Here is a 13,861-nt window from a genome sequence, read left to right on the forward strand (position 1 = left end):
GTGCTAGACCCTTCTGGGCTTACCTGACTCAGATCCCCAGGTGTGGTCTGGCCAGGCCTTCCTTTTCCAGGTGAGGTGAAGTAATGGGTGCTTGATATCCAGGTAGTTAGGCAGAGTGGAATCCATTTACTCAAGCAGTGGGTTCCTATTTCTCCCTTTCCTATATTTTGTTGGTAAAGACTTGAGAGGTAGTCACCATCATTCATAATTTAAAATTAAGACTTAAAAAAATTAGTCCCTTTAGAGGCAAAGTAATAAAGTATATGTTCCTTAGTAATGATGAGGAGATGCTTGAATCACTGAATCAAATACACGCTGATTGGAGATAAAGGGAGAATAGAAGGAGATACCCAGTCACTTTAGTCCCCTGGTTCATTCTAGGTGCATAATTTGCTTTTAGCATATAGGACTGTAATAGGTCTTTTCTGTTCCAGAACCTAGAATGCTCTCTTTATACCAGCAAGTTTGGAAGTAAAAGCTACTTTTTATAATTCTTAACCACATAGGTGCTAAATAGGAGAAAAATACCCCAAACTAAAATGGAACATCAAGTTTGTGCATGATGGCTGCGAAATTTGGAGCCTCTTCTTTTATCCATGTAGAGAATTACAACTGCTGAATATACATATTTTCTTTAGTGAGTGACCACAAATTGAGTGGCTATTCGTCCTTGGCAGTTTGTGCCCATTCAGGCACATATAGTTTAGAATTTACCCAGCAGAAACCATTTTCCTTCAAACTTGAAAAATTCAAATGCTTTTATTTTGATTCAAAATCTTGCTAGAACCAGGGACAAGAAAGGGAGACACAGAAGACAAAATCAGAAAGTAAACAGGTTAGAGTTTCAAACAGGTCCAAATTTGGAACAGGCCCCTGAATCTTAGATCCAAAAGATTTTTCACTCAACGGACTGGATATTTGGTCATGAAACTCAAGACATTTAAACCTTCATCAAAGAGACTTTATGTTTCTGTGTTTGTGAGCTTTTCACATGAGAGATCATCAAAAAGTTTATGCCTTAATATAAAGGCAAGAGACCCAAAGATACCCAGGGCTGCCAGCATCACCATTTTTTTTTTTTTTTAAACTACTGCGTTATTTACATTGAACACAGAAAAAAGATTCCATTTGACCTGGTAAGGTAGGATTTAACACAAAAGGTAAAAATACATCCATGAAGGTCCAGGAGCCACGGAATTATTATTTCTTGATTTCATTTTGTGAATGTTAAACAAACAAACCCCCAAATCTCTTCTTCCTTTTTCCCAGTCTACTGACTTTTGTTTCCTGAGCGAATTCAAAAGGAAGAAGCTATTGGAATCTAGATCAACCAAGGTTTTATTTAGGGACTTCATAAACATTTGGGGTTTTGCATAAGCTTATGACCTAGGCCAGGGCAGCTTGACTCACTTTTGCTTGAACCAGGAGTTAGAAATCCCTTTTCTCTTCTGTTTTTCTGCTGCAGAAACTCTCAACAGTCCCATTGGGGGGGCTCCAGAAAGGGGTAAGCAAAGCCTTCAATCACAGTGGATTATTTTCTGATGAATATGTTCTCTTTTTATTTTCTGCAGAAAGTGTCTTTATAATGCTTATCTTCATTTTGCATCCTTTTCCTTTCTTTTCCCTTTTTTGATTGTTTGTGCACTTTGGGGAAGTTTGCCTTTAGCCTCCTGGGTGCACCGTCAGCTGCTCACATTTGTGTTTTGAGTATCATTGTTTGTAATTGAATGTGGTAGTATCAGAGGGGAAGGTGACTCTGGAAGGTACTGCTTGGTGGGAGGAGCCGGAAGATAATCCATCACCATAACAGTTTCTTTGGAATGTGTCAGTGTTCTTGTGTCTCACTGTACCCTCCCCCCCCCCCAAGTGTGAAGGTTATCTTCTCTCTAGTGGTCCATGTTTTTCAGGTCCTTTGGCTCTGCACTTTTGCTGCTTTCCCGGAATCTTTTTCTTCTTACATAGAACTAAGTTCTTTTCTCACTCCATACAGCCAACAGTGACCTAAGTAGCTCTCCCTTTGAAGTCTTGGGAGATTTGCACTTGGGTTGACTAACGTGGGGCAAGGAGAGAATGCGGCCCCAAACGAACAACTTTTGTCCTGGAGGCTTTCATGCCATGAAAGAAAAATCAAAGAAGGATTAATAATATTTTAAACCAAACCACAGTTAATTTTGTTAAATGTTTCAAAAAAAAAATGTGTACACCAAACCAATTACAGACTCAAAGAAAATGAATTGCACATTTTATTGGAGTAATCTCAGACAGAGGAGCTGCCAGTTACAGAGAATGCCAGGAGATGTGCAAAATTGTCTCACTGCTTTCTTTCTGCTTAAAAATTTACGAGCATTGATATGTGCTAACTAAATTGACCCAGGCTTTGTCTGCTTTTTAGTTATTTCATTAGTATGAAGCACCTTCTAGTTTCTTGTGAAGCTTGATATTTCTGTGGAAACTAGCCACACGAGGGTGTTAAATTTAAAATTGACCAAAATTAAGTCAAATAATGCTTTAGTTTCCAGTTGCCCTAGCCACATTTCAAGTGCTTTAACAGCTTCACGTGGCAGGTGGCTCCCACATTGGACAGCGTAGATATAGAACATTTCCATCGTTGGACACACTGCTAGATGTCTCAAGAAGTAAAGCCATAAACTTCTTCTGGTTATGAGATATTATGTCTTTGTGAAAAATGTTCGTTGTGTTTTGAAAATAATAAAGCGCTGTCTGTGTGTGATGGCTTAGGAAGAATCAAGATGCTTTAGAAAGGAGATTCCCATTTAGTTGTTCAATGAGAGGAGGTTCTGGAAAGAGTAAAGCTGAACACAGCACTTGATGATGTCAGTCCTCTCTGCTTCTTCTGGTATGTCACACCAAAGGGAGACAACTTTGGAGTTAAATGTGACTATATCCAAAAGTTTAACAAATGAAGTCCTACTTTTGGCTAGACATTTGAAAAGTTAATGGGAATGTTAGTCATCAGAATAAAAAGCTTAGTAATGCCAGTTAATTCTGTGTCCCCAACACCCCTCAGCAGTAAATTGGGAGGTGAGGTGTCAGGGTGTTCTCATAGAAGCATGCATAGAGAGTCTTAACCCCTGTGGCCAGTTGTCCCAAAAGAAGTTGTGATGTTTGAGGTTCCACAGTGGTGATAACGTTTTCTAAGCCCTGCTCTTGGGCTTGAAGATTTCATTCTGTCTTGAATGTATTCCTATGTCCTTAGGTGAAATCTTGGGACATAATCAGTATTAAAATTACTTTTCTATCATGTCCCTTTATTCATTTTTTAGGAAATACTGACAATCCAGGAAAAGAAGAATCTTGTCTACTTGCAGTATAACTTCTGTGCTTCCTCAGGGCTAGTTTTTGTAAATTTTTAGGCAGAGAGAGACAATCTGTTATTATAGTGGCAAGTAGAATACACATTTTAGTTCTAAATTCTGCATAAGATAAGCTTCTGCAAAGGAGAATGTGACCTTATGGCCTAAAATCTTATTCTCCAAGGTACCTAAGAATGAAGGGCCATCACTTTGTTTTCTGAGATCAACTAAAATAAGGTTTGTTTTTACATATTGATATTAGATTTTCTTGTTGCTCCGATTCCCAAGTGTGTACTAAAGAAATTTAAATGGTCTGTACATGCACACACAAAAACCATAGAAAGCTCTAGGTACAGGGAACTGGTTAGTACACATGATAGAAGGTGGTGGAAGTTATATTGTGTATGCTCTCTCGTGAGGCTGTGCTTGGACGGATCCTCAGACAGCACACATTTATTGATCATCTGAAAGCAGCGACAGAGCATGACTGGATGCAACAGAGCACCTATTTCAGTCCATCTCCCTTACCAGAGAGGTGAGAAAAGAGAGTCAGGGAAGTTGAGTGACTTGTCCAAGTCCCACAGCTGATCGGGACTTGTCAGAGGCTGAAGTAGGACTCGCCTCTCCTATCTTCCCTGTTCTGGACCCTTCCATTCAGTCAAACTAAATTTGCAAAATTTTTAACAGCTATGCCATAGGCCACTGGATACTTAGCAAACACCTCTCAAGCCAGTGCTTGGCAAGCGTGATGTGTTAGAATCCTATTTGCCTTTCGTTGGTATTACCTTGGTGTAAGAATTCAACCTACGCCTCTCTATGGTCATTTCTGCGCTTCTGTGTGTAAATCTTCATGACTATTAACATAAAAAGGATGGATTGACTTCTGACTATAGGAAATAAATCATCCCAACTTTTGACATCGGAGTTAGAAAAAAAAAAGAAAAGATTAATTGGTTTTATTTAGCGGCTTATTGTTTATTGTGATAGCTATTAAAAATAGATAACCAGAGGCTAATAAATGTTAATGGTCCCTTCACTATTATAAAAATCAATTGTCAGTGGATATAGCATATATTAATATATTATTTTGTTTATACCCTTCAATAACATTTAGGAGAATGATAACGCCTGAGAATGATTTCTTGAGGACCTCTTTAAGGTTAACGGTTACTACAAAGAACAAATTTGGCAGGAGGACGTTTTCATCTACATATAATTTTAATGGCTTTCAAACATTATTTAATAATTATAATAAAATGCATGTGCAATTTGTCAAGATTGATAAACTCCTTATCAAGGACTCTTATATATTTCTTTGAAACCTGTTCGAGAGCAGTTAAATAGATTTCTAAATGTAAGTAATTAAAATTGTATAGTATTGAGTTATTGACCAATCCTGGACTATTAATCAAGCTAAAAAATTCTACAATCAGTGCTCAGTGTGCTGAAGCCTGGTAAAATAATAGTATTGGTGTTCAGCGAGGCAAGTAGCCACAATTAAGCAGCTCACTTGACAAATGAGAGGGTACACTTTATTTTGCACTTAATTGAATTGTTGTACATGCTCGGTCACCATTGTCTCCCAGCCCCTCATTTTGGTTTCTGGTCATTGGAGCTTATGCATTTGTTAAAGGTAGAGCAATTAAGTTTGCTTTCACCATTGGCTTTCTAAATGCAACCAGATACGTCTGGGCACAAACCAGGGATTTGTGAGTGCTGTTAATATCCCTCATGACAGATTCTTAATTTTTCCAACAAAAATTTAGATGAACAAATTAGAGCCCTGTCAAAGAATGATATGAAATAGCTTCAAATAGGGAAAACTCCCCAGGGTTTACATCACTCAGTAGATTCTGCTTAAGTAAGCAGGAGAACTTTTGTAGAGAAGATAGAATTTTAAGCTGTTTTTCGAAAACCAAAAATTGATTTATTCCTCATGAGCTGGAAAGAATGTTCTCTGATAATCTTGCTAATTATCAGATATTTGTCACAACTTCCTTCCATTTGTTTTTGCATCACGGTCATCCTTCTGCAAGCACAGTGACATCCCATCATTTTTGTGGTACCGTAAATCATTGCCTGCTACCAGATTAAACTGGGGAGCTGAAGTTCAAGAAAAAGGCCCAATGGATAAATATTATTCAGGGGTGGGGGGAGACTAAGTAGAAGTCAGGATTTATTTTACAAAGAAATAAATCTGGGTGCACACCTGTATTCGTCTGTGTAATATCAGATGACTCCAAGTTGAGGTTGTGCTGTAGACAGATCCCAAGACAGTTTAGTATTTATTAACACACACCTATAGCCTGCTGACTTTCCTGCACGTTTACCTGGCACTTAGAGTGAGGTCTAAATGCCTAGAGTGGCCTTGGCATCAAGAGCTTATTTCCTGTGAGGACAGTTTATCTTCAGTTTTTGAACTGACAGAGATAATAAGGACCACTTTCCCTGCCTCACAGGATTGTTGTAGATTAGACTAGATAATTGATTTTAAAGCACTCTGAAAAGTTCCAGGTGCCATGAAATTATGAGAGGCAATTACATATTTTCTCCTGTAACATTCTGCTTAATTAAGTCTGTACTCTCCATGCTCCCCACAAATACACTAATATTTGCAGGGGGTGGGGTTTGAACCAAGAAAGTAGGGGTTCCTGAAATGGTAAGATCGATACCAGAAAAAAATAATCATTTGGGAATTAATGTGTCAGCAGCTCTGTGAATTTTGCTTCTGTGGCAACAAGTGATGGGTACCCAGTGGCCGAAGGTCCATGCAGAACAAAAATGTCACCGAAAAGTTTTGGCCTTTGCTCCATGATGCTGACTTCCACTGGCTAACATAGAAAATAATGACCAGAGAGCCTCTTTATTTGTTTCAGACCTTACCAATGTGGTCACTGCTCCCAGTCCTTTTCCCAGCCTTCAGAACTGAGGAACCACGTGGTCACTCACTCCAGTGACCGGCCTTTCAAGTGCGGCTACTGTGGTCGCGCCTTTGCTGGGGCCACCACCCTCAACAACCACATCCGAACCCACACTGGAGAAAAGCCCTTCAAGTAAGTAGTGGCTGACCTTTCACCCCTGCTTTCTCTTAGCCTTCTCGGAGAGCCAGAAGACGAGGTAGCATGGTGCTGCCCAGCTCAGCCAGCTGGTGGAGAAGGCTCTGTGGAAAGTCAGTGTCCAGGCTTCAAAAAGGCCTACTTTGTATAGTGGCTGACATTTGGAAACCTGTACATTGATCCTGGCTTGAGCTGTGCCACCTTGGACATGAGACAGCCTTTCTGGGTCTGTTTTTTCATCAGTAAAATAAGGAAGTAGGAGTAAGTCATTTTAAGGTTCTTTCTAGTTCTCAACGATCTATGCTTCTAGAATTGGAGCTAGGAGCTTAGTTTCAGAAGTGTTTCATTTCTTCATCTAATGACCATCAGCAAGCCCATGACCATCAGCAAGGTGGCCACAATTTAGGACATCTTTTGGGGAACTTGAACTCTTTAGGATTCCGGTGAACGATCTTCTCCTCTTTCCTATGTGTTAAAAAGGTTTGAATCTCTGATAGCAGCCAACTTGTGACTTCTCAGTGTGCCTTTTGGATCTCAGAATTACCATGTTGGTGAAAAAAGAAAAACAAGACCAAACACAGGGCACATTTGAGTTTTTGAAGATTTAGGAAATGTGGAAAGAGGTAGAATTGAATTCCAAGGGCTTTGGCCAGGTAAGGGCATCTGAGCAAGAGAGTATGTTCCTGGATATAGCACAGTCATCAGAACGGTGGACATCTGCATCATGCAAGACGGCCTATGCATTCATTCACTTATTCATTTATGGACGTGTTCATTCATTCAGCAAATATTTATTGAGCACCTTCTTTTGAACTAGGCACCCTGCAGACACAAGAGATACAAAGGTGAGTGAGACTCAGCTCTCCAGCCTTTGAAGACCTCATAGTTTATGTGGACAGTAAACAAGTATGACCACATATGGTGAAAGGTGCAAAAGTGAAAAACAGTAAGACATGTATGTACAATGTTTCAGAGTAGCACAGAGGTGCTATCTGGGAGAGAGGATGTCTAAGATGTGATTTGAAGGCTTAGTAGTTTTTCTAGACATACAAAGGAAATAGGCATTTCTGGTAGCCCAGATAGTATACAGAAGGCTTGGAAGTGTGAACCAATGTGTATGACTGGTTGATATCTCAAAATAGTTTCTACCGGCTGTATAATCAACTCTTTTCTGTTCACCTCTCTTACATCAAACAAGAAAGGAAATGATTCAGGCAGTAGGAGGCAAACCCCCTTGCTCGGTTTCAGCCAAGGAGTCTTCCTGGAGCCTCATTACCCATGGAGTCTTCCTGGAGCCTCATTACCCATGAATTTCCCTCGGAACCTGCAGGTGTGGCTGGCTGTTGCACTCAGCCTGAGGCCAGGCTCAGCTCAAAGTAGCAGAGTCCTGTTGGTCTGAGTCCTACTTACCTCTGCCTCCAAATCTGTCAGCAGAAGGAAGAGCTCATTAAATGCTGTTATCTTCACTCACGTCCTCATGATTTAGTTGCCTTTATTCACTATTCTTAACTATATGGTTTAATGTATCATATTAATAATAAAGTTTTAATTTTCATCTTTGTATGTAAGTACAGATTGTTCACTGCATATAGGCATCTGGCTAAGGGGACTGGAGCGGGTCTAAAATGGAGCCTGCACTAATGTGAGACAAATGGTGACCTCTGGGGCTGTGATAGCCCAAAGGGGCCACTTTTTTCTTTTCTTTTTTTTTTAAGTTTTTTTAGGTGATTGGTTGACCTCACAGATTGCAAGGACCTTGTCAATTTACAATCCCTTATTTTTTAATATTTTACGCCTATAGCACCAGGTCTTCCTAGATGGTCTCCCATCCAAGTACCAACCAGGCCCAACCCTGCTTAGCTTCCCAGATCAGACGGGATCAGGCTTGTACAGGTAGCATGGCCGTAGACTCCACTTTTTTCTAATCTACCCCAAGGGCCAGGTGGATTAACACAGTCCTAGAGTTCCTTAGTGCAGGTGTTTGTGTCCTGCACGGTGGACTTTGTCATCACCCTCAGGCCTGACCCTCAGTGGGGTAATGGGGTCACAGATTCTGGCTTTCCCACTGCTCTGGATGTGGAAGGTGACAATGGCACATTTCCCATGCTTTCGAGCAAGGGAGCTTTTTCAAAGCAGAGATGCAGGAGGATGAGCCTTCTGGCCCTTTAGATTAGAGAGGGCAGCTAGACGGACACAGTGCCAGGGATCAGATTGATTTTTATCTTGTTGCTGTGTAAATAGATTTTAGTAATTAATTGAAGAGGTTTCAGGGTCAGAATGGGAAATAGATTTCTATTAATGTTAAGGTGTTACTTATGTGTAACCTTGTTGACTCCACTCAATTTTTTTCCTTTAACATCCTGTTTTTGTCATGTTTCCAATAGAGTTGCCATTTTAACTTACTTTTAATTCATCAGATTAATATATTTGATGGGCTTTAGCAATGATATCTTTTGTTTCCTTTCTAACAGTATGCTTTTGGTGACTACAATCTAATTTTGTCTGGAAAAAAAATAAGCAAACCAGAGTTGGTTGGATTAGATTCTATGTGTTTTGAAGGCTGTGGGTTCCTTTTGCAGTTCCTTCTGCTTCTACTCTTATTAAGATTAGCGAGCCACATGCTGTAGGGAGTTTTTGAATTTAGCAAACACGTATTCTTGGGGAGAACTGAATGTACACTTATTTTATAAGTGCAAGATTTAAACATCTTCTAGGAAATGAAAAGCCAAATCCTTCAGTGTATACAACCAGATCGTTCAGGACTGAACTATCCCAGGGGAGTTTTGGGAAGCTTCCAACCATAGCTCATGCATATCCATCCCATGGACATTTGTAAATATTATGAAGATATCCTTTTACGAGCTTATAAAACAAACATTCAAAAAAACGTTTGGTGCAGATTAGTCAGTAAAATGGGTTTCACCACAACAGTTAATTTTACTACTTCAACTAATGGGTATTGGCTAAACAATGTTGCAAAGAAAGAAAAGAATCTTGTAAAGATGCACAACCCTAAACTGTACGCCTTGGGCAGCGTCCAAATAGTTGCCCCAAATGGCTCAGTCCCCAAATTGTCCCACCCACCCAGGGTCCAGGAGGCCTTCACAGAATTCTCAGGGGCCAGGCGAGACTGAGCCTGCCACGTCTTCCCAACTTCTAAACCCTCCTGCTGAGATGTGGTGTTTGAAGGTTGATTCAGACTATTACCATCCAGAGAAGGCTGAGAAGATCTGGCATTGAGAGATCCACATTCCATACCAGGCTTTGACTTATAGTCTGATTGGCTGAAATCCCACTGGAAGACTGCATCCCCCAAGCTTGAGGAAGATCATGGGCTTGCGGGGTACCTGGCTGTAGATTTAGAATTTCCAAGGTAAAGGAGCACATAGGAAAACGAATATTGAGGATCATATTAAAGGTTTTGGCTTTCAGTTTGTACTGCGAGACTGGAAGTCATGGAGAATAAGGAGCAAAAGCAAGACATCATTTAGCAGCAACTGCCAAGCATTTTATTTTAGTGAAAAGAAGAAAGAAAGAAAAGGAAGGAAAGGAAGGAAGGAAGGAAGGGAAGGAGGAAGGGAAGCAGAAAGGAAAGAGAAGGAAGAAAGAAAAAGAAAGAAGAAAGAAGTTGGTAGTTAAAATTTTATTTTTTGCAATGAGGACCCCCATCTCCTTCTCTAAATGTAATCTCTCAAGGTTTCAGGGAGGCTGCTGTGCCTGGGAGGATCCATGCAAGTTGCTCGATGCTTGGCTTCTGTGCTTGGGAAGACCAGGTCTTTCATAGAAGAGGTTCTTCTCTTCATCTGTTAGAAGCAGGGAAAAATACTCATCACTATGTTTTTGCCTTAAGTAAAGATAGCTTGGCTCAGTATGAAAAAAAATCAAAGGATATTCCAGAAAGCATCTAATATTTTGACGAGATCTAGGCAAAATCATAGCAAATAAGAAGAGCACATCAGTAAATATGCATTGAGTACATCCCTGTGCAATTTGGTTCATTTCAATAAGTATTTTGTGATAGGCCATCGAGCAACAGAAAGAAAGCTTGCACGTTTTCTGTGTAACAGAACTTGACATTGTTTTGCGTCTCTGTCAGTTTTAGATGGTAATTGTTAATCTCCCTGTATCTACAATCCAGTCAACTATCACAATGAGTAAAAAATGATCTCAAATCTAAAAGGAAATCAAGTCTAATTAAGATACCCACACTGGTAGAAAGTTGGGGACATTCTCTTTGCTGAAATATTTAGCTGACTTTCTACTTCACTGTTCCTCTGAGATTCCCTTCAAGACTGTGATGTCATCACAAATGAGGATGACCCTGTGTGCAAGAGCATTTCTTTGCTCCCGGCTCATTACCTACATCTCTCTTTCCTGCTTATTTAGCTCCACTGCATGAGGTGCAGGTTTAGAGGTACCCATGCCCAGTCGCTTGTCTGGGATTGCCGTTCAGGGTTCATTAAATGCCAACCCAGCTGAAATTCTGCTCTGACCTGCCAGAACCTGGGTATTTGCATTGTCTGTCCTTCTGATGACTTTTAGTAAGCTATGCAAATAACTTGCGAAGAAAATTTTTCTAAAATTAAAGATGGTAAACATAAAACTGAGGTCTTTCCTTTATTTAAAGATTATTTTTATATCTAGCTCTCTTCACTTCTTCAGTAAATACCCACATAAATATTATTACTAGTAGCTAGTTCTGTGTGTGTTTTACTCACACTTAGTGAGCAGATGGCACTAAAGATGGTTTTTTAGTGATAATCTCAGGTGACTTATAGATCAAACTTAACAAATTTCCTGACTATTACAACAAATTATTCCATGAGTGTAAATATCTGTGAGACTTTTAGGCAAACACTTGAGAAAAATGTAACTCTCCTCTTAAAGCCTCTGTCCAATCTGGATATTTAAATATTACATATACACATATTCTTTTGCCTTCTTCTCTGTAGAACTAAACTTCCCACTTTTGAATTCTTTATATTCTAATTTACAAGATGGAAAGTGCAAAAGTGTGGCTCAGGTAAATTGTTATTCCTCATAATTGTTCAAGCTATTCCGCTCTTGTTGAAATTGATCCTAGAGCTTCAAAAAAAAAAAAAAAAAAAGAATATAATAATTTTAAAGTTTGTCAAGCAGTGAAAGGTAGTATATTTTGACACACTAATCTAGTAACTAATCAGTTTTCTAATAAACAATCAGCAATTCACTAACATGTCATCAGCACTTCAGGAGCTCTGGAGAGGGGATGAGCTGCCCATGGACGTTAATGAATACACCAAAAATCATTAGCTGATCAATACTTCTGAGTTATTTTCATTGAGCTGATAGGTCTGATACATTAAAGCTGACATTATACATTTGTCAAGATCACAGTGCAGTTTTTAACAGTGGAATGGGCTGCTAAAAATATTCCCTGAAAGACAATCAAAGAAACACAACTTCTTCACCCTGACACACTCAGCTGGCACAGGAGCCCTGAAAAATCCAAGCGTGATAGTCAAGCTCTTAGCCTCCCAGCATTCAAAAATATGCAAGAATCTCCAGAGTGGATGGGTGTTCTATTTTTATAGGTAACCATTCCGTGGCAAGGGACTTTGTATAATTTACTAAAAAGGAGAAAGGACTGCTCACTAGATAACAAGACACGTGGCACATGATAGGGCAGTTCAGACTTTCTTGTGACGGTGTTTGCCACAGTCCCAGTAGTGCAGAGACCTGGGACTAAAGGTTGTGGTATTTGAAAGAGGGACCATAGTCTGCAGCTCTCCTGCATACCTTTTCCTTCAGAAGTTCGAAGAGAGGAGTTAAGGGGATGGCTGAAATGGCTGCTGTGCCCCAAAGGGAGCTTTTCCAGTGCTCCAGGCAGCCCAGCTATGATGGCTCGCTGCCACAGTGTGTGTGTGTGTGTGTGTGTGTGTGTGTGTGTGCGTGCGCGTGTGTGCGCGAGTGATAGATTGAATAGCCATCAAGTTAATAAGCCATCAAGCTTGCGTGGGAAATGGGTCAGCTCCAGGGTTTCTAGATTACAGTCTTTTGTTTGTTCGTTTGTTTTTAAGTGAAGGAGAGGAGATAGTCTTGAAGTGTGAAACCAGTTTTCTCCTCATCAGATACAAGGGCCCTTAATTATGGCCCACAAGTACATTCTTTCACTGTACTTTCTGGAGAGGTGAACTTCTTAAACCACACAAACATTGATTTATTTCAGGTTATTCTACCCCACCCCAAACATTGTTTTAACCCTAAGTTTGGTTAGGCTGTGAAACGATAACTAACTTTTGCACAAAAGCATCCTTTCCCCTACATAGTCACTGCAAACTAATGTATTGCTTCCTTCAGTTTCCAAATTCAGAGATGATCGCTCCTTGGCTGCCGTGCTGAGGGGAGTAGAATTCCTGATTTTAAATTAGCAGCAGGTGAAATTCTATTTGTCATCAATTTCTTTTTGGGGTTACGGAGCAGAAAACTGCAGACAAGCTGCTGCTTTGATGGCTCACTCCTAAAAATCTCTTTTTGTTCTTTATCTATTTGAACTGACAGTGATCAGAGCTGTAGCAGGACAGGGCTCTCTGGAGAAATCACCTTCCCTCTGCCTATTGACAGATTCCTCTGTTCTGCATCAGACAGGCTTTGTCCCATCACAGGCATCCAGGCCTTAGAAGGAGCCACCAATTAAACCTCTTGAGCCGGGAAAATCTGAAGCCACTTTGGAGTGTCTGTTCTGATTAGGCAGGATGAGAGGAAGCCCATCACCCTGCAGGCCTCGCTCCCTGGTCTCAATTTTCTCTCTTGCCTCCACCAGGTGCGAGAGGTGTGAGAGGAGCTTCACGCAGGCCACCCAGCTGAGCCGACACCAGCGGATGCCCAATGAGTGCAAGCCAATAACCGAGAGCCCAGAATCAATCGAAGTGGATTAACTGATTGACTGCTTGGAATTAAACTGCAAGGAAAGTCATGATTAAATGTCACGGACACTTAAGCAAAACCAAAGATTTCCTCTGAGCAACTTTCAATCAGTCCCAGAAAACCAAAAGCAGTAATAAAATAAGTAAGATGTTAAGAAAATATTGATCCTGGCGTGGAAGTCAGACCAGGAAAGAGATTATTTATTTATGACTAGGGATGAGACATTTCAGTGGACAACTAACCTGGGATGGCCAACATTTCCAGTCCCACCACGTATTTGCTTTGTTTCTAAAAAGCTTTTTAAAACTGTTATTTAATACCAAAGGGAGGAATCACGTGAGTTCTTCTGCCTACAGTTGTGACTAAGAATGCACAGGGACTTGTTTCTCATCGCACCTTTTTTAGTAGCATGATTCAAGGGGACCCATTGTACAGCCCTTCGTCCTGCCGTTTTGGGTTGGCCTGGCCTGGCGCCGGCCGGCGGGCTGGGGGTTGGTGCTGCCCCAGCGGCACTGCAGAAGCAGACGGAAGAGCCTTCGCTCGGTCGCTGCCGTCTTCGGCCCCACGGGCGTTCCATTTCTGCAT

At 40.6% G+C, this 13,861-nt stretch overlaps 1 protein-coding gene and 1 pseudogene across 1 annotated transcript in view; one reads left to right on the forward strand and one right to left on the reverse strand.

The window, feature by feature from the left end:
- Positions 1 to 13,650, forward strand: part of PRDM6 (PR/SET domain 6) — a 93,757-nt gene extending 80,107 nt beyond the window's left edge. The window contains 2 exon segments of the mRNA XM_006913318.2: positions 6,191 to 6,367; positions 13,173 to 13,650. Of these exon segments, the coding sequence (XP_006913380.2) occupies positions 6,191 to 6,367; positions 13,173 to 13,287 (292 nt within the window). The 3' untranslated portion in view covers positions 13,288 to 13,650.
- On the reverse strand, positions 8,163 to 8,280 carry LOC112480935 (annotated as a pseudogene).
- Positions 13,651 to 13,861: the final 211 nt, after the last annotated feature.

This window comes from Pteropus alecto, unplaced genomic scaffold (genome assembly GCF_000325575.1).
Source record: "Pteropus alecto unplaced genomic scaffold, ASM32557v1 scaffold20, whole genome shotgun sequence".
Taxonomy (NCBI): domain Eukaryota; kingdom Metazoa; phylum Chordata; class Mammalia; order Chiroptera; family Pteropodidae; genus Pteropus; species Pteropus alecto.